At 42.3% G+C, this 22,919-nt stretch overlaps 1 protein-coding gene across 6 annotated transcripts; it reads right to left on the reverse strand.

Moving 5' to 3' along the window:
- Positions 1-1,404: 1,404 nt before the first annotated feature.
- Positions 1,405-21,847, reverse strand: LOC109858539 (anoctamin-8). 6 transcript variants are annotated; one of them, XM_020435908.1, is made up of 17 exons: positions 21,769-21,847; positions 14,465-14,550; positions 11,158-11,318; positions 10,784-11,060; positions 10,510-10,698; positions 10,160-10,345; positions 9,708-9,860; positions 9,475-9,610; positions 8,871-8,926; positions 8,107-8,181; positions 7,740-8,030; positions 7,178-7,192; positions 6,305-6,502; positions 4,828-5,119; positions 4,266-4,574; positions 3,800-4,067; positions 1,405-3,675 (listed from the first exon to the last, which is right to left on the reverse strand). In XM_020435908.1, exons 1-17 carry the CDS (start codon positions 21,842-21,844, stop codon positions 3,117-3,119), a joined length of 3,327 nt encoding a protein of 1,108 aa, XP_020291497.1. In that variant the 5' UTR covers positions 21,845-21,847; the 3' UTR covers positions 1,405-3,116. The 6 variants fall into 6 exon arrangements, with proteins under 6 accessions (XP_020291497.1, XP_020291495.1, XP_020291493.1 ...); XM_020435906.1 differs by having other exon boundaries at positions 4,266-4,553; positions 7,698-8,030; XM_020435904.1 differs by having other exon boundaries at positions 3,800-4,064; positions 7,698-8,030.
- Positions 21,848-22,919: the final 1,072 nt, after the last annotated feature.

Here is a 22,919-nt window from a genome sequence, read left to right on the forward strand (position 1 = left end):
AATTAGCGAGTTTAGCGGCGAGACTTTGTTGTCTCGCGGTTGTGTGTTCCGCGCGCGCGGCGACGCGAGAAAAGTCTTTTATCGTCTCGCGTGCGCGTCGTCAAGTTGTCCCCATCGGGCCGTTCGCGATGAATCAACCAACAATCCCGCGCAATCGCTCGGAGAAATAATCAATTCGCGCGGCGAAATGGCGGGAAAAAAAAATTTGTCGTCGGTGCCGCGGCTACGGGACAAAAAAAAAGGACACGCGCGTTCGAGAGAAAAGGAACGTAAGGACGGTAAGAACTGCGGCAACGTTACAACGCATGTGTGAAAAAATGTCAGCAGGCGGCATCTCAGAACTTCCGACGCTTCGTGCGACGACCGAACAAAATGGGAATCGTGACGAGGTAGATTGTCATTTGTCGCTGACAGTATTACGTATCTTGCTTTATCTATTTATCAGGCTAGTATTACATTTGTCGTACGACAAAGATTTTAAATATATTGATTAGCTCTAGCAAATAGAGTTCTTTACAAAACTACTCAGTAAAAAATTTTCCATGTATAAAATTGCATGGACATATTCGGTATATATAAATTTGCATAATTAGATATAATAAGTTTAATTTGTGTATAAGTATATGTATATGATTATATATCAAAAATTTTTTAAAAATATAGTTTTATACAATTTTTTTGTATCTAACATGATACTAATAGAGTTTTTATTTTGTAATTTGATATGGAATATCTCTGAAGCCATTCTCTTAAAAAAAGAAATTCTCCGTGTGTAAAATTGTATGGACATATTCGGCATATAAATTTGCATAATTAGATATAATTATTTTAATTTGTGTATAAGTATATATGAAAAATTTTTTACCGGGATCTGATAACCAATTAACGTACTTAAAATCGTTGTCGTACGACGAATGTAATATTAGCCTTAAACTGGAGAAATTCCTAATGACAATATAAAAGAGTATAACAAATAGTTTTTATTTGAGTGTCGTATTCAGAGAAAAGTAACGCATATAGAAAACAATATAACATTAATGTTTCGCTAACATGTACGCGTACAAGTACTCCGAAGCGCGTCGATTTGCTATTTCGATAATCGCAATAGTCGCGCGCTTCGATTCGATTTTTACGCGCAACGCGCGTAAAACGCTCTTTATTATTCGACCGATGCGATTGGTTCGAATCCTAGTAACTTTCTCTTCGACAGATTTCTAACGTCACACAAGGTCCGCCGTATTCAAAAGTTGCCGCTTGAGCGCGTAGAATGTTTTTTAAATTATTTTCAAAACGTTTAATAATTTTCTCTTACATCAATATATGTTACGGCGTCAAGAATTTTGTGATTTCTTGATTAAATCTTTTATCGGAACGGGAAAAGAATATATAATTTACTTTTACATATTATTTTTTGTAGAATACTTTTATTGGCTCAATATTTCCTTGTTTTATACAAAACATCTAACAAACACACAGATGCTTCCGGCTTGAATTAAAGTTCTGACCTGCCTTTTTACGAAAAGCGGCTAATCTATCGATTTTTTTTCGCATCTAAAATTGCACTCGAATCTCGCAAATTCCCGAAGGGCACGCTACGTACTTTTGCTCAACGGTGCTCAATGTGGAGAGATGCAATCTAAATTTATACTAACGCTAACAATATCGGTAAATGTAATAAAATGTGATGTAATGTGTGTGTGTGTGTGTGTGTGTATGCATGTATGTAAGTGTAAACAATGTGTGTGTATGTTTTCTTCTACATGGTACTCAACGCTCTGCGCTAAAGTTTCAGCCGCGGACGGGGACGTGTGAGGCTAGGCCATGGAAACCGATTTTACACAATCTGCGTATATAACAACACTTTTTCCTCGCTATATACAAAAAACGGTTTTTTTGTTTGCTAAATTTCCTTTGTATTTTCGTTTTTTTTTTTTTTTTTTTTTTTCTGGACGAAGAGCAACGCGATGTGCCGGTATTATGTTATATATAGATAGTTTATTTTTTTGCGCTCTATTTTTTCGATTCCGTCTCGTCTCGCCGATGGAAACGATCCTCTTATATAATACGAGAACAACACGAGAAGTGTGTCGGGAAGATTGGTGGCGGTGGTGGTGGTGGTGTGTTTGTTGTTTTTTTTCTTTCTTTTTTTTTTTTATCGACAAAACTGTTATGTGATATGCCTTCGTAGAGATCTATTTAGCAAAAAGTTCGTTAACCCATTAATATGTATATATATATATTTTTTTTTTTTTATATATACGCCTAGAACTTTATAGATTAATTAACAAATACCGCAACAACAACAAGATTTTTCCCTTCTCCGGTCTCTTCGTTGAGTTTCGCGCCGACGTTCGTCGATCCGGCTCCCGAGAGCTGGATTTTTTTGCTTTGCTCTGCGGTGTATCACGGATTCGATTTTTTTTTTTTTCAAGAAAATTCGGCGAACACCCAAAATATGTCGCCGATTTTCTTTCCCTCGCGATAATATATCGCGGACCGCGTTATTCGAATTCTTCAGGAGCAGTGAATCAGTTTTCAATTTCACTGACGGCACAAATGACGGATCACGACGTCGGGCGACCTAAACTAAGTGGTGACACTCTGCAGAGCATCGAATTGAAACCAGATTTTGGAAAAAATTGAATAATATAACATGTACAATTTTCCGTGAGATCAACGTCGGATTTGTGTTTGTCAGTATAAGTGAAATTTTTCCAATCTGTAAAATTATCCCGACAACTCTTGCGTATGTACCTTTCCTTTTTAACCTTCAAGTTTTTTGTTACATCAGCCAAAACAAACAGCAAAAGACGGTGTGTTGGGGATTTTTTTTTTTTTCAATTCTTACAGAAACATCAACCGGAAATGTTTCGTCGCGTTTGCCCGAAACTGAATTGGTGTGGTTCGATGCTCTGAATTTAAATATTGGAAAGTACGGTCGTGTTCTACGAATTTCAGTGACGAATTCGTAAAGTTGTGCGCCTTTTCTCTCGTCCGCTCGCGCGCTTTGCTCGTACCCGTCACAACTCTCTCTCTCTCTCTCTCTCTCTCTCTCTTTCTCTCTCTCTCTCTCTCTAAGTAGCGAGAAAACAAAAATGTGAGAAGATCAAAAGCGGCTAATGATTCATTCGGCGCATTTCCATGGCCGCGATGTCATCCACGGAGATAAGCTTTTCTATCGGAATGCACGAGAGCTCGCCTCCCACGCACGACTGCGGCTGCTGCCACCTGGCCTCCCGTTCGGCTTCCTTGGCCTTGAGCTCGGCTTCCCGGGCGCGGCGTTCCTTCAGCTTCAGCGAGAAGATCGCCACCGAGCGCGCTCGCTTCATCAGGCTCTGCTTTACCCGCGTCTTCTTCGCCTCCCGATCCTCCTTCGTCGGTTTCGTCTCCTCCTCCTGGCTCGAGATCGTCTTGCTGGAGTCCGACAGACCGCTCGAGTCTTTCTCCTTCTCCGCGAGGTAGGACTGTCGCTCGCTCGCGCGGTGATCCTGCGTTTCCCGCTGATAATGATGATGAGACTGTTGCTGGTGATGCTGCTGCTGCTGCTGCTGCTGCTGCTGCTGCGGCTGCGGCTGCTGATATTGCTGTTTGTCTATCCTCTCGCGCTCCTTCTCCTTTTCCGGCGAGAAGCGGAACTTCTGACTCCTGTGAGCCATGGACCACGGCGGCGCTGACCTTCAGGCGCAAAATCGACGCGTTAACATGAGGAAAGTTTTCACCAACACCCTATCAACTCGCTACGAACGAGAAGAACAGTACGTAAAAAGAAGACAAAAAAGAAACAAATGCATTTTATCACCTAAGAAGATCGCTGTCCGAGGACGAAGCGAGTTCTTTGGAGACGATGCAGTCGGTCGACCTGTGCAAGGGCAATTCCTCCTCCCGCACGTTCACGACACCGGCGCCCGTGATTTCGGAGTCGCTCGATTTTCGTCCGCCGGATTCGAGACCCAGTCGACACGCCCAGTCGATGCCGCCGTGCGGTCCGATGGTCAAATGGTGACCGTACTGATCGCCACCCGACGCTTCCGATTCGTTGCCCAACCAGTCCCTCGAGCGTCTTCCTACTGGGAAATTTCTCATCAGCGTGAAGGATTCGTTTGGTCAACAGTACAAAATCTAGCACCTAGTTGGTTGTAATTGCATGATCGCAACAATTTAAAGTACTTACTAAAAATTAGATTAAATTAATTAGAGATTAGTGAGAGAGAGAGAGAGATCTTTTTTTTCTCAATAAAGTCGGCTGCTCAAGAATGAGTTCGAACCTTTTTCGCCGCCGGGAATGGAGCATCTCGGCGAGTTGCGGATGTCCCGAGTGGAAATGTTTTCGGGCGAAAACGGACTGGTCTCGCTGCTGCTTCCGCCGCTGCCGGGGGTTACGGCCGGAGGTGGGGTTTCCGCGATCCTTGGCACCGATGCGGCGCTGGGCGTTGTCGGGCCGCTGGGTGTTCGCGTGGTGATCGACGCCATAGTCGGACTCTCCGCCTGACTGGACGTGGTCGCGTAACCGGTGCGGTCGGTGAGCAGATGCTGCTCTTCGCTCTCTCCGTCTGCTGGACTCACCACGAATCTCCCTGAGTTCGAGCGAAATTAATAGCTGGTAAGGGGGGAGGATGCGACGGGCGAAGCGAGTTAACGCGTTTTCGCTTCCGTCAAGAGTGTAAATTACGATGCGTGGTGACGGATCGGATTGGATTGGAAACTGGTTTGCGTAGCCAAAGGAAGGAATATCGCAGGACACGCAGGAATTGAGTAAAACTATTTAAACGCTCGATATATAGACATTTAATGTGAAGAGAGGAACGTTAAATGAAGAAATTTATGTACCTATCACTGTTGTCGGTTGTTGTTCCGGCGACGGGGTCGAGGATAATCTTCGGACCGCCTCGCGTCTCAAGAATTCCACCTTGGCCATCTCGGTGGCGACCCAGTGAGGTATGTCGGGAATCGCACAAATAATCACGAATCGAATAGCAAACATTATGTGCTCCAGCGCGACGATCAGCAAGATCGTTTGGGTCGCCGACATTTCCGGGAACATCCGTTGCACCTGCCCGCTCAGGCCGATCAGGGCGCAGTTCACTAGAATGGCAACCAGGCCCATCGCCTCCATGGCGTTCTAAGAGAGTTACATAGCAAGAAATAAATTTTAACATAGAAAAAAAGAGAGAGAGTAAAATAAGAGAGAGAAAGAATTTAATGTATAAAAATTCATTGTCGAAGAATTGTCTTATTTAAGTTTTCGGGGTACAGCTCTCGAGTTTTTAGTCTTTCACTTGACTTGCCTTTTTAGTGGCTCGAGGGCTTCAATTATCCGTCCGTCTATAGTCGAGTTTTAGTCAATATTAATCTTCAAACACCACACTAGTGCGAATTCGCACCAGTTAAAATTTCTTCTCTGCCTGATATTTCAGACCAAGCAGATGTAACGATCTCTTTTCACTATGACAAATATGTATGTACATTAGCTACAGTGTCGTGTAGGACAATTCCGAGTGTCAGATGTCTTAAGTTTCTGTGAAAGAGGAGCATCATAAAAGTTACGCCTAATGCGAATTTGCACCTGTGTGTGGCGAAAACGATTGTTGTCTGGCGACAAATTAAACAACGAACAATCGACTTATTTAAGTATTTTTTTTATCTCACTTGCAAATTTTTATGGTAATGGAAATTTCAAAAATAACAATAATATTATTTACTTAGAATCTACTAGAATATTATTTATCAACAATATTAAAATATATATTATAAGTAATACGGTGGGGTTATTAATATATCAGTGTTTTATCGAATAAAATAATTAATTTTTAATACTGGTATAAAGAAAACATGTTTATTTACTATTGCATAAAACATGTTTTTTTTAGTATAAATTGTACAACTTTATTATACAAATTTATTCTTTTGGCGATAAAACTATATTTTATTCACTTTCATAAACAAAGTTACCAATTAAAAACAATGCTTTTTTCATGTAACCATTTTTAAACAAGCATTTTTAACTATTTTTAAAAAATAAATCACTGCTTCTTCGCTCGCATTTTGTTGAATACAATAAAAAGTAGCAAACTTAAAAAAAAACATGATTTTTCAAATTTCAAAGATTTTTATTTTACAAAACTAATGTTTTTTTACTTAATTTAAATATCAATGAATTTTTAATAACATCTAACTCTGGAAGAACATCCGTTTCGAAATTGAATTTGCTTTTTATTTTTAAACATCAAATCCCATTTTGCGCTAGCGCGGCGTTGGAGAGTGCCGGAACGAAGTGTTTGAGGGGATTAATAAGAACTTCACTTACTTGCCACGTGCCAATATTCGAGACCCTACGCCCGAAAGGTCGTTGAAGCACGAAACACAATTTGAACGCGTCCCCGCGTAATTCGAGCAGATTCCCAAGTAGAGCGGCCATCGCGGCCAACGGAAACGCTGAGGAGAACAGACAGACATAGCCAAGTTGCGACAGCATTTCCAAGTGCTCTGAAAACGCTCCGTCATACTGCGAATTGAAAATTATTATTTATTATTTCTGAATTAGTTCCGCGCGCATATAATAACAGACACGATACATATATCTTATTTTAAGTGAATTTTGTCAGTGTCGTGTGTGGGAACACATTTTTATTTTATTCACTCGGAATTGTGTTATTCATCGTTCAACAAACCTGGCAATATTTGCCTTCAAAATAAACGAGAAGGATTATTTATTTTTCAACTAAATAAGATGGCTAAACCAAATAACGTATATTCGGTGCTTATTTTCTGTGTATTTGAGAACGGACAAATTAATATATTGTGTCTTCTTCGAAAAATCGTGCATGCGTTGAAAATAAAATCAAATATTTTAGCAATACGTAAATTCTAAAAAACAAAAAAAAACACCAGTTGCGCGTTACAAGCCGTGACAGTTTTTTTTTTCATCCCTTTCGGTCGCTTCGCGTAATTTGCCGCGAGAACATTGCCGCGACACACGCGAATACGTCAGAGAATATGTTGTGTTAATTTTTCGCAAGGTGCAAATTTATTGATGAAAATTAATTAATCAATTTTCTCGCGGCTTCGTTATTAAGAAATAACGTCGTTATTCGGAATTATAACGCGGGCGAACAAATTGCTCGTTAGCGACGGAAAGGGCTGACGCTTTAATGATAGGAGAGATGAGACATGACATTACCTTCCTGATGGGTACCTGTGCGTCGTCGAGATGGAATGGGAAAAAATCATTAAAACTCTGCAAAAAAGAAACGACCGACAAACGCAAGACGACAATTGGCACTTATCATTAAACATTTCGGCACGGTCGTGTCGTGAGGTGAGCTCCGAGCAGTTAGACCGAACGAACGAAAAGATAACGGAAGGCGAGATCCTCTCTCTGTTGTTGTGTTTTNTTTTTTTTTTTTTTTTTTTTTAATGATGCGTAGTGTTCGAAATCACTCGCAGTGTCGCGTGACACACGCTTTCTCGGGGAAAGAAATCTCGACGGCTATACGCCGGATCGCGGATCATCCCCTCCTGATTAATCAACTAATTAATTTCGCAACGCGCGCGTATCACGTTCGACTGCGAGTTCGACTTCGAAGGGATGAGAAAGGGCGTATATATGTATATGTACATATATAGCAGTGTGCGTGTGTGTTAGCGGTGCGCTCCGAGAAAAAACAAAAAGAACACTATTGGCTAAATCTAGACCAAACCTTGAACGTAACGTCACTAAGTAGTGAATTATGATGCCCTACTCTGTAGAGGGAACTCTCCAGTTCTGCCTGGCTGACGCTTCGCGGCGGCTTTGTCTTGCCGCTGTCCGGCCGCTGTTCCTCCTTCCGTTCCGTGTCCTCGCCGTCCTTACCGTTCTTCTGCGCGTTCTCCTCGGCCTCCTGGCCGGGCGGCTGTCGCGCCTCGCTGGGACTCAGAGCCCCGAACAGCTCGAAGCTGAGTCGCGCCAGCCGCAGCTGCTCGATCACGTACGGCACCGCGGACTCCTTCAGATTGCCGATCACCTGGCGTGCTATCAGCAGAGCCGCCAGTTGCTGAAAGATGACAGAAGATGTTTTAACTGTGCGCGAGCAGCAGCACCTGCTGCTTTTCGAGCGAATTCTCTCTCACCTCCTTGAGCCTTTCCTGATCTTGAAGATAAAAGGCAATGTAAAACAGCGACAGGAAAGAGTTGACGAATTGAAACTGAAACACGAAACGATCGTTGCGCATTATGAATCCGGATGCGAATCCGCAGCGCGCGTTATAAACATACACACTGTATATATATGTATGTATATATATATATATATATATATATATATATGTATATATATATTATAAATATATAGATATATACATATATCACAGAGAATGACATAAAAGCGCAGTATTACGTATAGATCACCTATGTATATGTATCGTAAAATCATTTAAGCATAAGCAAAAAAGTGTTCTTTTGCGAAATAGAATGTTTTCATGCAGCGACAGAGACAGCCAGAGCAGGCACACTTCTGCGTTTAAAATAAAAAAGCTTAGAGTCTATATATATAGATATATATATCGTGTGTATAGATGTTTACAGATGGTCCACCTCTAAATATACAAGTGGCGTTCGTCTCGAATCTCGTCAAGTTAGCGGAACACTTGCCCTTTGAAAAGTGCTTTTTCGTGGTTTTTTTTTTCATACAAGCAAAAATTAATGAAATTAATGAAATTAATGAAACTTTTGTCTTTTTAACGGAACGATGTCTAATTAGAGGAGGACGTATGTGTGTATGTGTGTGTGTGTGTGTGTGTGTGTACGTGTACGTGTGTCACAACGTCTAGCACAACACTGATATATTTATATTACTCTATTCGTTTTATAGAATGGAGAATTTTCTTCTCATTACCAGTGCCACTTTGTAGATCAGATGATTCTCGTACTCGGTGTCTAGTCGATAGTTTTCTGCGTCCAACACACAAAAATCACAAATACTATCTACCGCAACATGAGACTCTCTCCGAGATTTTTTATTTTATTTTACTTTTTTTTTTAATAAAAAATGATAGCGAATAAATCTATCTATGTGTGTGTCAAGTTCGATCGTCGTACGACAAAAAAAAAAAAAAAAACAAAACAATTGAACAGTCTCTTAGATATATGACAACGAGACGTTCTCGCGCGTTTTTTAACACATGTAGTTTCTTTTTATCCTCTAGAAGAAGCTAAGCTGTGTAAAAAAAAAAAAATTATCTGAAGTAATAATATGTATGCTATTATGCTCTCTTGAAAAAAACTAGACGTGCATGAGTGTACCGTATAGTATACACAGATCGATGCGAAGAAGTCGGCAAATGGCGGTTGTTTGTATATGTTGAATCACACGGAAGTAACACGATCATGTTGATAGGAGAGAGAGAGAGAGAGAGAGAGAAAGAGAAAAAGAGAAAGAGAGAGACAGAGAGGAAGGTAGTGTGTCGATGTACAGAAAGAATAGATTTTCTTATACATACCCAAGTCGTTCAACCACACAGCCACCTTGAAGTACGCCTCGTCCATCAGCGCGATCACCACCGCGAGCAGCACCTTTGGCACGTAGCTGAGCCAGAAGCCGTAACCTCCGGACTCAAGATGCGCGTCCCACCAGTCCTGCGAGAAACAACACGATCGAACGAGTTTTTATTAGCGCGATCTTTTGACGTCGTCTCTCATGTATTCCGAAAATATCGTCCGCAATCTTTTGTACCTGTATCTGAAAGCTCAGAATCATGACGATGAAGACGAAGAGTAAACAAATTGCGATGATAGGCACGCTCACGAAGTATCGAAACATGTTACGTCGCCATCTGGGATAAGTCGGCTCCAGTCTGCCCGTCACCGGCGAGATCTCCAGAGTTCCCTGAACACACACAGAGCGAGATCGGTCGCGATTAAGTTCGATCGCGAATCGTTCGAATAGTTCGTCGCGTATTTCCGTTTGTTGTCAAAAAAACTCCTTGCTTGCGGTTTTTCTGTTGTTCGAATTATTGGAATTTTGAAAGCGCGTCTATATTCTCGTAACGTACAGTTACGATGTGCAAAATGCGAGCGCTGGAGAGTGCGATGTGAGACATTATATAGGGCGATATATATTACCATGCCGAAGTAGCCATCGAGTGTTGCTAAAAAGGAGTCGTAAAGAGATGTTCGAAACTTAACTGTAAATAGAGGTCTAGGCTCGACCAATAAATCGTCCCTCTGATCCAAAGTGCCCCACCTGTACGCCAGTTCCGCGCCTCTGCGTTTCCACGTTTCCAAATAAACGGTGGCCCATATCACGTTGAACACCGAGAACAGAACGTACGCCACGTCCTCCACCGCTTGGTTCCTGCCGATGATGCCGACCTGAACAAAATCAGGATTCGGATCAGTTAGAGAGAGAGAAAGAGAGAGAGAGAGAAAGAGAGTGTTCTTTGTTCCTCAAATCACGTGTCTATCTTCGAAATATATTTGAATGGCCAAAAGCCAGATTTTGTGTTTGAGACGCCTCTTTGCGGAGACGGACGTACCCAGTATATGGCACCCACTGCCGCCGGAACGATCAGAGCGGTGGTGTAGTGGCCGAGCCAGGCGAAGTACATGGTGATCTTCACCCCGAAGTATTTACAAATGTCGTCCAGGGGTTGCGGGCTGAGGAACGCGCGGACCCAGGTTCGCTGCAGTTTTTCTAAGGCGGGTAGTTCGTGAAGAGGGAAGACCTGAGACGCGAGGACAGGAATCGTATCACGGTATTCTTCTTCGTAAGAAAGATAAGCACACGAAAGATAAAAACACGCCGCGCACCTGAGAAATAATACCGGACGAAATGCACTTTGGAATAATCGCCTGTCCCTCTACCAGCTTGAGACCAGGCAGACTGTGGAGATCGTGCGAACCGGCCCTCAGTGTGTGTAGCAGATGGAGCACCAGGGATTGTCTCTCCTGGGTTGTGAAGAAGCGAATCTCGTCGTCGCTGCCCTCGAAGCAGTTGGCCTCCGAGCCGACGAACTCCTTGAGTCCACCGCCGAACTCCTGCCGCAGAGTCTTGGGTAGATGCACTTCTTCGGCGACCTTGAGCAGACTGCGAATGAAACAATCAATGGATTTGATAGAGTTTCGATGAAACTTGAAAATTTGTTTGACAAATATAAAAAGTTAATTTTTTGTCTTCTTCTTACACGCTAAATGGTGCTGTAATGTAAAACCCGTAACTGTCCGACGAGGTGTGATGTCGCACGTGAACTACCAGCCCCGGGGTTCCAGCCCGAAGCCGTCCTAGAAGCCACATCAGGGTCTCGTCGTTCGCCCCGCTGGGGAACATCATGACCACGTCGCATTCCTTCGAGAAAAAAGTCACATTACATTCTTGGTATAACTTATGACTTTTTTCTACGGTTAAACTTTCGAGAGATTCGCGAAGAAAAAAACGTCGAGAGGAGCAAAAGAGGGACAGAGTAAGGGGGAGAGTTTAAATTGGCTCGTCAGATAAAATCCATTAGATTCCTCGCGCGCACCCGTAAAGAAATGGTTCAACGGTCTTTCCTACACGTCGTTTCGTGAAATATTAATGATCTCTCAAGAAGGAGATCGAAAAACCCCACTTGAAGGTTTAACGGCGTGGCCAAGTAGTTACGTGCATTAGTAGGTCAACCGCGTTATCGGGAGTATCGTGATACGCGAATTGGTAATAGCGGGGGCCGCTACACGACGTTATTGGAAGTTAGCCAGGCTTATGTTGATTCCAGTGCTAAGATTAGGCGTAAGAGAAACCTACTCGGTGAAAAACTCGACGAGAGAGAATTGTCGAGCGAAAAGACGAACGGGGGCGATCGATCGAGATTGTTTTTTTTTTTTTTTTTTGTCTTCCATCTCGCACTCTAGAAAGGTTTTGACTTCAAATGAAAAGAGCTTTGTGATGTTATCCAACGTGAAAAATTTATATATTGTAAAAAAAAAAAAAATTCAATGTACACAGACGTGACGCGACAAAAATATTCTCGCGCGGCGCACTCTTGCAATTTCTCTGTTCACGCGTTCACAAAGAATTTATTTTATTTATCGCTATGCGAATATAACGGAGAGAAATAAACGGCGTTATGGAAGCGCAATTAGCTTGCGAGCCGTAAATAATATGCAGATTCTTTAGATGACGTTGCGTATTATGGCACCTGTTGCGTTTGCATAGTTTTCTCTTTGAAGGCAGGCAGGTGTGATTTCGTGTGTGTGTGTGTGTGACACTTGTCGTCGTGTGTGACACAACTTCGGAGGAGAAAAATATCATTATTTGCGTGCAATAATAATAAAAGTCAATAAAAAAGAGAGAAATGTGTGAAATGAGAGAAATTGTGAGAAAATTTTGAAAGAATTTGTATTTTGTTTTTGTTAAGGTTTATTCTGTGTTTCTAAAGTTTAGGTATTAAGCTTAAGTTCACGCTTAGTTTTTAGTACTCTCATGTTGAATAGAAGGAAGGAAGTTGGCGCTGTTATCAGAAGGAAGATGAAAGACATTTTTATATATATATATATATGAGTGTTTCTAAAGTAACAAAAAAAATAAAGAACAAGTGTGTTTTTTTATGTATTTTTCAAACAGATAAATAAAATATTCAACAGTTTTCTGCGGAAAAAAAAACTAAAATCGAGCTAAAAAAATTGTAAACATTTCACTGCGCCAGGAAGTCTAAATATTCCTAAATTATTAACGCGCAACGTGAATTATTTACATCGTTCGTTTCTATACATGTGTGTGTGTGTGTCTTTGTCGGAAAATGGCTCACATCCACTTTGCGTAACACACACACACACGCGCGCGTTGTTGGAGTCACATTCGCGAGATCGATAGCGCGAGACCCGTTACTTAATAATAGAAACAAAGCTCGTGAAGATATTCCGTTTCACGCGCGCGCGTCTGACGATATGCGATAAAACACACAATTATAAATCATCCTCCAGCGCTGAAATTGTCATTAACACTCCGATAACCTACTTGAGAAGACAATACGGAGAGAGAGAATTATTTCGGACGCGCGCGCTTACGTGTGTCGCGCGGATTGCGCCTCGCTTCAGTAACGAGCGTCGAAAAACTTCGATAATTTGTCGTTGTTGCAAAAATTGTCGCGAGAAGGATCAAAGTTTCTTCTTGTAAAATCCGAAACTCCGTTTTTAAGAGTTGAAAAGTTGGGTGTTTAGATGTACTTCGAGTTGTCGCCGCGATCATTATCAAAAATCCTCACAACGGGAAATGACGTGTCCGTGTGGATAAATTCGCGGAACGTTGTTTCGCTGACACACGCGACGGAAAACTAGAGTTTCGCAATTCAAGACGATGAATAAGACAAACACACACAGATAAGCGCGCATCAAAATTCAACAATAGAATTCCGAGGTAAACATCGCAAACGGTAACACGCAAACGTCTTCGATGTTCCGTTAATAGCTTCGGAAATGTGGTGAAATCGATACGTCGTTTGCTTTATACTTCCACATTCCTTAATGACCGCTTGCTCTTGTTTATGACACGAACCGACGGCGACGTGTAAAACTGAACTCGAAAATTTGAAATCTCATTTTTGTGCGCATTTTCTCGTTGAGTGAAAACAAAACGAAAACAAAAAAAAAAAAAAAATATCTCGGAACAAGGTTTGCTTTTGTCGCGTTCGTTATTATTCCTTTTGCGGAAATGTGCGTCTCTTTACGTCTCGAGTCGGTTTTTCATGGCACCACTTGAATGCGAGCTTGTAATACACAGCGAGTGCTCGAGTAGATCGTCATGGGAAAAAAACGGAGAGAAAGAGAAAGAGTCTTCTGAGTACCTATCCCGCTAATGGTAACACACACAGAACTTGTCATTTATCGCTGCGATCGTGATGATCGAGCGTGTAAAAAAAAAAAAAAAAATAGAAAGGACATTGCATTATCGAACGAGAGCGGCGCGTGTGTGCCTTTCGTGTTTGTCGGACAAAAGAAACGTTATTAAAAAAAAAAGAAAAAAAGAGAGACGTTATTAAAAACTCCGCGAATGACCAAAGCGAGTCTCGCGTTTCAGCGGTAATTTGAATATCGTTTCGCAATCGATAACTAATTTACTTACGTAAATAATTGCATTATCGCTCTCGCGAGCGTAATGAAATTGAAATTTTCTAAATTTCAATGCTGCACGACACTGTGTCCGAAATTGTGAAATATATTTCCCGAGCGCTCTCCAATTGTCAAACGCGATATTTGTTTAATCGCGTTAATTACAAACAAAATAACAATTGTGTGTGTGTGTGTGTGCTTTACGCGCGTCGAGGAAATTCAATTTCCACATTTGGACGATTTTGTGCGAAATCGTGCGTCGAACTTATATGCACACGCGACGACGATTCCGCGATCAAACATTTCATGGAGATTTTATTTCTCTACTAAAAAAAAAAAAAAAAAAAAAAAACAGAAAAAGAAAAACATTATTTTCAATCGCTTCGTCAAGTAATATCGAATACGTACCTGTGTAGGAACCTTTTGGATCCATAGGCGGCGGGGGGTCATCAGATGGCCTGTACATGGTATTTTTCGTCTCAGAAGACGAGATGCTGCAAAACAGAAAAAGAAAACACGTGCGACTGTTAGAATCGTTGAAATTGCATCAGAGACGAGACATGTGTAAAGTACACCCACGTATTTTCTTACTTCGGAATATAAATTTTGCGCAAACTGTGTTCCCTGTACGTGTATACACACGCGGCAGTAGTTTTAATCTCTCGTTTACACGATCGGTTTTGCGCAACTTCCGCGAAACAACAAACTTTTCGTTTGTTGTTGTTTATTAAAATGACACGTGTGCGCTATATATATATATATATATTATTTAATTACGTAGAAACCGACAAGGATGAGAGAGCGCACGCGCGCGCGCGCGCGTTGCCTTAACCACTGGACGTGGCGCGGCGAGTGTTCTCGTTTACTCATTTAGAAAATCGATTTTCAAATTATATCGTCACAATCCCTGACATATCATTATCGAGAGAATAAAAGTCGCGTATATTGCAATGTTAAACGATTCCCGAAATAGAGAGACACAAATGATCTTTCTCCACTTCTCTCGCGAGAAAACGCGTTGAAAATTTCATACCCGATGTGTAGTTGAAACAAACGCGTTATATCTTTAATGAGAAAAATGAGGACATCGATTCTTGTGCCGCGAACAATTTATCTCGACTTGTATATCGGTACGCAAATGTTTTGCGTGAGACTTTTTTTTTTTTTTTATCGTCGTGAATTTCAGTGTGGTGTGTTTCGAAACATTCTGTGTTCACAAACCGCACACAACACTGTGTTTATTTTAAATAAAAAATATTAAAAAAAAAAAGAGAGCAGACGAGAGAAAGACGATTTACGTATTGTAAAATATTTACTTTGTGTTGCGTGTGTCAATTTTTGTTTGATGAACGTTTCTCTAAGTCTATGAACGACGTGTAGATCCCTTCGGAGATGTCAGCGTAACTTCGACGTAGTTTAATTGTTCCTCGGTTTGCAGAAAGGGACGAAGGAAAACAATTTAACTACGGTTGAGAAGTCGATTGACGTAGGAATCGACCTTTCGCCGAGAACACGTGTAAGAGAAACTGCGAGATAAATTATACCGCGGTCCGCAAAGAGAGAGAGAGAGAGAGAGAGAGAGAGAGAGAGAGAGAGAGAGAGAGAGGAGAGAGAGAGGAGAGAGAGTACCGACCGCTTTTGGCTGATGCATTAATCTTAACGTACACGTAGGCGTGCGATGATTAAAAATCTTCAGCGCAAAGATTAAGTGCGCGCAATTATGCCGGGCCGTGTCTCCGAAAGCGTTCAAGCCCGAACGCTTCCGAACGTGGACATTCATCCACGTCGCATCCGCGAAACTTTCCAAATCCGGTCGAGATATATCGCTCGTAAAAACGTCTCGGAAATTCCTCGACTTATCCACCAAACTCAATTTTCGAACTCGCCAGATAAACTGAAGAGATGCGCGTCGTCTCGCGCGCATTGCACATTTTTTTCTTCTGCTTAAAATGTAATTTAAATTTATCTTATATGTTTTGAGAGAAGGAGAGAGAGAGAGAGAGAGAGAGAGAGAGAGAGAGAGAGTTTTACCTTATGAAACTTCGCTAAAAAAGAGAAGTTTTTCTTTCTTTCAAAATCGCGTCTATAAAAGCAACAATATAGTTACCATACCAGAAACACACGCAACGATACACCGTCTTTATACGTTGAATCGCTGTTATATCGCTACTCTTGGAGCTCACCCAACAATACAGAAACAATGTAAGGGTAAATATAAACGTAAATAAGATGGCAAAGTTCCAGTGGCGTGGTTGGTGGCCAGAACTATTGTCGATGCGAGTGTATCCGAATTATCTCGTATTTTCCAACTTTCGTATCTTCAAGATTTAATTGCACGGTTACGAGTCTCATTAGCATCCGTCCGTGATTTTCGTGCGCGATAAAAAAGAGGGTAGTCACGATATATTCTCGTGCGGCGGCGCTTTTCAATTCCGCGTGTTCCAGTGGAACTTAAGGAGACATTTGGTTTCGTGCGAAACGAAATACAGCCATCCCACCAATATTTCATCTCCCGATCCTTCCCGTTGGCAATCGCTGGATCACTCGAGACTCCCTCCTCCTTCCCCAATGGATATTTACATGGTTTTTAGTTAAGTTACCATATCGACAACTATACAGATATATATTTAATTAATAAAACAAATAAAATATTTTAACATATATATTTTATATATTTGTTATATATATTCGCGTATACACACGCGCGGAGCTACTTCTTGATTATTCGGCGGAATACGAATGTGTGACCCAGTTCTTCGAAGGATCTGATATATCTAAAGAGAGCAAATACCGTTCTCCGCGTTCAAATAATATAAATATTGCAAAATCACAAATTTCATCGCTTAATTGCAAAACCTCCATCACTTAAATGTACCATGAGAGATGAGATATATTTTTTTTTTTTCAATATATGTGCAAACGTAACGATAAAAAGAGAAGAGAGATTCGAACACAAGAGATTTTATTAATTTCACACGCGTCTCTCGAATATTATTCCGGTACGCCGCAAAGTTTGCGCGCGCGCGCGCGCTTCGAGTTATTTGGATAATTAATAACTGGCGAGCCAGGCCGGAAATTCGCACCTCCGAGATCTCGAATATACGCCGTGGTTAAGCTGCCTAGGAGAGTCCCCATTCCGAAATCCCTTCGGATGAACCGTTGCTGAAATGCTGCCGGCGCATCTGATTTAAGGGGCGGAGGGATGAGATGCTCGGAGGGCGGGCGGAGTGTACCTCTTACGTCACACCGTATATATGCAATCGTACGTATATATATATGTATATATGTATGTGCATATTCTCTCTCTCGCTCTTTCTCCGTGAATGTGCACACATCTTCCATCTCTCGACGTGCGGGCACAAAACGCGGAAATTACGGACGCGCGATCGTCTCGAATCGCGCGCTTCCGTTGTCCGCGAAACTTCGTTTAACTTCATCATCGTTCAGGCGCGCGTCGCAAAAGACGAGCTGTTCCGCTCGCGACAATTAAACGGCAATTGTGCACAGACACGTCTGTGTTTGGAGAGAACACACATTGTCGGCACATACACACGTCTTGTGTATATATATGTATATATATTCGGATTATACATAGCGCTTTGTGCGCTACACAAACGCTACACTGCAAATTCCTTGCAGACAACTATCAAATCAGATTTTGTCGCAGTAAAGCGCGAACAGCACAGCACGCGCGAGAAGAAACTTTATTTAACCTTCGGAGAAGGTTCGTTTTCTTAAATCTTGTTCTCGATTGATTGAAGTTGAAAGTCAGAGCGCGTATAACAATAAAATAAGAATTAAGCGAGACGAAGTCAACGACGAAGACGAAGACGAACAAAAAGAGGGAGAAGGGAATTAGCTAGCCGCTCGATATTACAAAAATGAATTCGACCGCGAATTTTTTCGGTAGATGCCGTTACGGTTGAGCGAAGAAAACAACAAAGCTTGTGTTTTGTTTCCTTAAAGAGGGGCCTCTGCTCGCTGATATATTTGTTGCGAGCCGCACGCGAATTCGTAACCTCGCGATGGCGATCGCGCTGTCGTGCGTCACGCGAGTATGTACACTTTTTCCACACCGGCAATGCCTTATCGACTCGGTAACCTCGGAATGAGGTCGATGCACGAGGAGAACCACGTTTGTCTACACTCGCAGTCCGATGACATCAATGGGGGGCAACAACAACGGCCGTGGCTCGAAAAAAAACGTCAGCGCCGTGAAAAGCGGGACGTAGTAACATTTTCGAAGAGTTTTGTGTTCTCTCCCCCCTCCCCCCCGAAAAAAATCGAGCGATTTCGCGATTTTTCTCAGACACAAAATCCGTCTCCGCGGATTAAAGACAATCGAAGTTCGCTGCGCGTGTTACGACTGGCGGCTAAATTAAGATTTGCCGTTAAATCGATTATTTTTAAGCCCGCCATTTAGCCTTTAGTTTCCTCTCTCTCTTTCTTTCTTTCTTTCTTTTTCTCTCTCTCTCTCTCTCTCTCTCGCTCTCTCTCTCTCTCTCTTCTCCTTTTTTAACGGTGTGTATTATATTTTTCCACATAGTGTCAAGTTATTTTTATTACAAACTCGCTCTCGTACATCTCGCGTATATATCCGCTAATCGAAAATCGATCGTATTACCGCGCCACGTTACGACATCCTCCCTTGCAAAATATGGATATTACATGAGTCTCTTTCCGCTACGTTTTTTTTTTTTTCCCCTAACAATGATATAACCGCCGGGGCTACTGCCAGCGGAGTGTATATATAAGTCTCTTTATCCTAATCTCACAGACGTAATTTGACAGAGTCGCGTAACACGTCGGACACGTTGCTTCACAGACCTTCGGTGGGTGTAAAAAAAAAAAATTTATTACCGCGAAAAACGCGGTGGCGAGATCGAAGAGACGTGTTCAGAAAAAAAAAAAAATTTACGATGTTGCAACGCGTTCGTGTTTCACGGAGAGAAAATATAAAAAAAATGTCTCATACATATAATAATCGTTGAATAAACGAGAGAACACGAAGATAGACGCGCGTGTGTTCTCGGCTCGACGCTCGGTTTATTCATCCTCCGATTCAGCGAGGATCGTTTATCACTCGAAATTTGCGTCGGAATTGTGCGACATAAATTTCGCGGCAAATAATGTGTCGCCTACTCGAAGTCAATATAAACCGTCGCTTCGAGTTGCCGGCAATCAGTGTGTAATACACCACACGCTTATGCAGAACAAAGGAGGGGAACGTGAAGGAGAGGGCGGCTATAATGCACAGTGCGGGGCGCATCATTTTGGTTCGATGCGCAATTGTGACACAAAAACAGGTCGAGTAGTTGTGTGTTCGCGAACAGCGCGATTGAGACCGACATTACCGAACGTCAAACAACATTTCACTTCGCTTTATACTTTCTGAGAGAGAGAGAGAGAGCCGCTTTCTTCAGACCTTCTTTTTTGACTTTTTTATACAACTGCTGTTTCTCCTTTTCTGCTGTCTCCTCTTTTTAATGATCACAACGTTTCGACGAGAGAATATCGCGCGCGATATGGAAATTCGTCCGATCCGAGGAATCTCCCTCTTCGTTTATTGATTGCACTTCGAATCAGGAGTTCAATCGGACACTGATGCGGAGCAATAAATGTCTTATACACGTTTGTTATTTTGCATCAGGCAAGTTTCCCCATCAGGCCGCGCTCAACGAATTCGGGTTAACGTTGTTTTCGTTGGAATTGAAGAGTTTCCGTGCTTCTCGACTTCGCGCTAATCAAATTTGGTTAGTTAACAAGAACGGTTTTGGGAACAAAACCGAACTTCGGCGTTAGAATTTTACGTGCCGTTTTACGAGAGCCGAGCCACGATTCAATTCTTGATATTTTGCATCGCGAAAATTATATTTCGTAATTTTTTTTTATCATATCTCATACGATATGACGCGAGTGTTTTCGAAATCGTTCTTTCTCAACTGAATTCTGAAATACAGAGAGGATTATATTTCGTCAACATTTTTTCATGTAAAAATCTAATCTTTCCGCTGTACGAGAATCGCGAACGAGATAATCAAGAAAAAGAGAGAGAGAGAGATAAGGTATTTGTGAGAAATTTTACAAAAATGTTTTAAAGAGCATTTCGGCTGTACATAATGCATTCGGTCCACGTGCGAGGGATTCTTACGTAACTCGTGGGCGCACAAAAAAAACTACGCCAAATGTTAAAGTTGGCCGAGCGTAAAAAAGGAAAAGAAAAAGAGAGAAAGAAAAGAAGACATTTTGGCCGTGTAAAGCTTGCGGCAGTGTTTCTTTTTTTTTTTTGTTTTCATAATGAACCAAAGCAAAACGTCGGAATTGACCAATTGCGATCTGGAAATCGAGGAATCGTCAAATCGGATCCGCGAAGAAACAAAAGCATCGCGGCGCCGTGGCTGGTTCTCTTTCCCCAACGAAGTCGGGGAATACACTCGTGTAATCGCGGTTGCGACACACATGTGTGCGTGAACGTAGGGTGTTTAACAAAGAAAATCTAAATTGCACGGAAAACGCGGGAGGGAAGCATCCCTCTTTTTTTCTGAGTGGAAAAAAAAACGCGTTCCGTCCGTCCGTCCGTCCGGAAATAGAGAAAAAGAGAAAATTAATTTCGAATTCAATTCAAATTTTTTTTCGATCGGGATACAGATTTTATCCCGACGTATCGCGGCAGTTAAAAATGTGTCATATAACTCGAAACACAGAAACCATTCCGAAAATGCGACCGCAACATGGCGGTCTAAAGGTAAAACAGACCGACCGACGACGTCGTTGCCGTAAAACAAAAGAGCTCGAACACATGACATAAAACATGATCCGATCGCAATGATATTTATCGTTGCGAATCAAGCGCGCTCCGTGGTTTCGTCTTATCGCTGAAAACCTTGCCCGCGTGAATTCATCGAACTCCTGTTTATGTATTATTTATGAGTTTCGATGAGTTCGTTCGCGAATGTACCAAATAGAGAACGATTCCCGCACAATATTAACGATTACGCTCGCGCGAGCGTTAATAACGCGATTATAAACTCTTGCGCATTAATAAAATCCTCGTGTGTGTGTGTGTGTGTGTGTGTGTGTGTATTTACGTAGGTACCGATTTTAATAATAATTAATATTAAACAGAATTGAATTAAATGCATTTTCGCGAAATTAATAAAAAAACAAAAAAACTCGACGGAACATTTCGAGTTTTCATCGAAGAAACTCAAAGAATCAAGGGGAAGGAGGAGGATTCTTGGATCTCTCTCTCTCTGTGTGAGGATTGAATATCCAGTCCATGTCTGTATCTCCCGGTCACTGATTCGTGAACTAGCGAAAACCGACGTGCGTAATATACACACAGTCGATTCAAATAAAAAAGAACTACTCGCGTGTTATATCGGCGTTTATATAGGCGCAACGTTCGGCTTCGATCTCTCGCGGCGAACGAAGAAACGAATCGCACCCCCGTGTGCTCCATCCTCATCGTGCGTCAGGCGATATCCCCGCGTCGCGGGCGAAGAGAAGATCGATTCCGATAACCGCACTCGGGAACGGTCGAGTCGCTGGGATTATTTTCGGTGCCCCGCGATCGTCGAGCGATTGCGCGAGGTTTCGTAAGAGAGACGAGAGCGAGTATAAAACAAAAAAGACAAAAAGAAAAAAAAAAAACAAAATGAAAAAGACAGAAGGGAAGAAACAAAGGGGGATCTCCTTGAGAGAGAACTCACCCTTGTCGAGGGTCTCCTTGGCCGCGTGTATGACCTTTCTGCGACGGAGACCGTCGCCCGCTAGGGCGCTCGTCATCGCGCTGCTGAAGGTCGCGCCGGTGTCCGTCGTCGTCGCCGTCGTCGATGATGCCGCGGCAGCGGCGGTCCTGACATCGTCACCGTTCGCGCACTCGTCGTCCGTCGTCGCGCCGGACGTGGTGGCAGCGGTAGTGGTCGGTGACGCTCGATGGTGGTGGTGGAGGTGGTGATCGAGGAGATTGATCGGGGACCCCTCGCCGCCTGGCATAATGTCCCGGACTGCCAGGGACCCGTAAAGTCCTTAGCCGGAGGACTCTTTCGCCTCAACTGGACTGTGACTCCTCTCACTACGTCGTTCCTAGTTCGCTTTCTCTCTCGCCGCGCGCACCCCTTCCCCAATGCGAACCCTCTCGCTTCGCCCTTCGCCGCCTACGTGGCCCCTAGTCGTCCACTCGCGCGGTGACGACGTACATCGGGGCGAGCAACCCCTACCGAGCATCTCCCTACCGCCGATATATATATATACGGTTGGAAATTCTCACCCCCTCCGTGACGTGGCACCATCTGCACGCGCGGGGTTGTAGCTCGCCGATCGATGATGGCGCGACGAGGGCGGATTTCGGCTGACGCGCGCGGGATCAAAGTCGCCTCTCGGGATTGAAGCAAAAGTGTTCGGAACAACGATGGTCTTACTTACCGCGATCACTTTTCCATCCGTACTTTAATCAATATATTGTACATAGTTTTTCATTATTTTCTTAAATGTAATTATTTTTTTTACATGTATTTTATTTATTATTATTGTAAATAAATTTAATCACGCGTATGTATATATCTGTAACTTGAACACCTATCGGGTCTCGAGTGATCCTGCCATCAAAGGGTTAATTCATCGTAACAAAACAATTGTGCGCCACGCAGGTATTTATATATTTACTCACACGAGAAAGAACTATAAAATATCTTGAGTATCAATACAATAAGACAAAGTTTTGAGTATAATACAATATTTACTCAGTATTTTTGAGTAAATACAATATTTTAAACAAATTTTAAAACGAAGTTAAACTTTCGAAAATTATATTTCGTACGCTCGGATTTGTTCAGCTCTCAATCTTTGCCTCGATAAAAAA

Source organism: Pseudomyrmex gracilis, unplaced genomic scaffold, assembly GCF_002006095.1.
Source record: "Pseudomyrmex gracilis isolate BER0280 unplaced genomic scaffold, ASM200609v1 scaffold_212, whole genome shotgun sequence".
Lineage (NCBI taxonomy): Eukaryota > Metazoa > Arthropoda > Insecta > Hymenoptera > Formicidae > Pseudomyrmex > Pseudomyrmex gracilis.

Bases quoted from the DNA above. Each gene is read 5' to 3' on its own strand.
- LOC109858539 (XM_020435903.1), bottom strand. From the start codon at position 21,844: ATGACGAGCGCCCTAGCGGGCGACGGTCTCCGTCGCAGAAAGGTCATA. The intron at 9,861-10,159 runs GTTAAGTTTCGA...GTGTGTGTTCAG, and splicing joins AGCCTAGACCTCTATTTACA to GGAACTCTGGAGATCTCGCC. The intron at 4,068-4,265 runs GTTCGAACTCAT...GAAATTTCCCAG, and splicing joins CATTCCCGGCGGCGAAAAAG to TAGGAAGACGCTCGAGGGAC.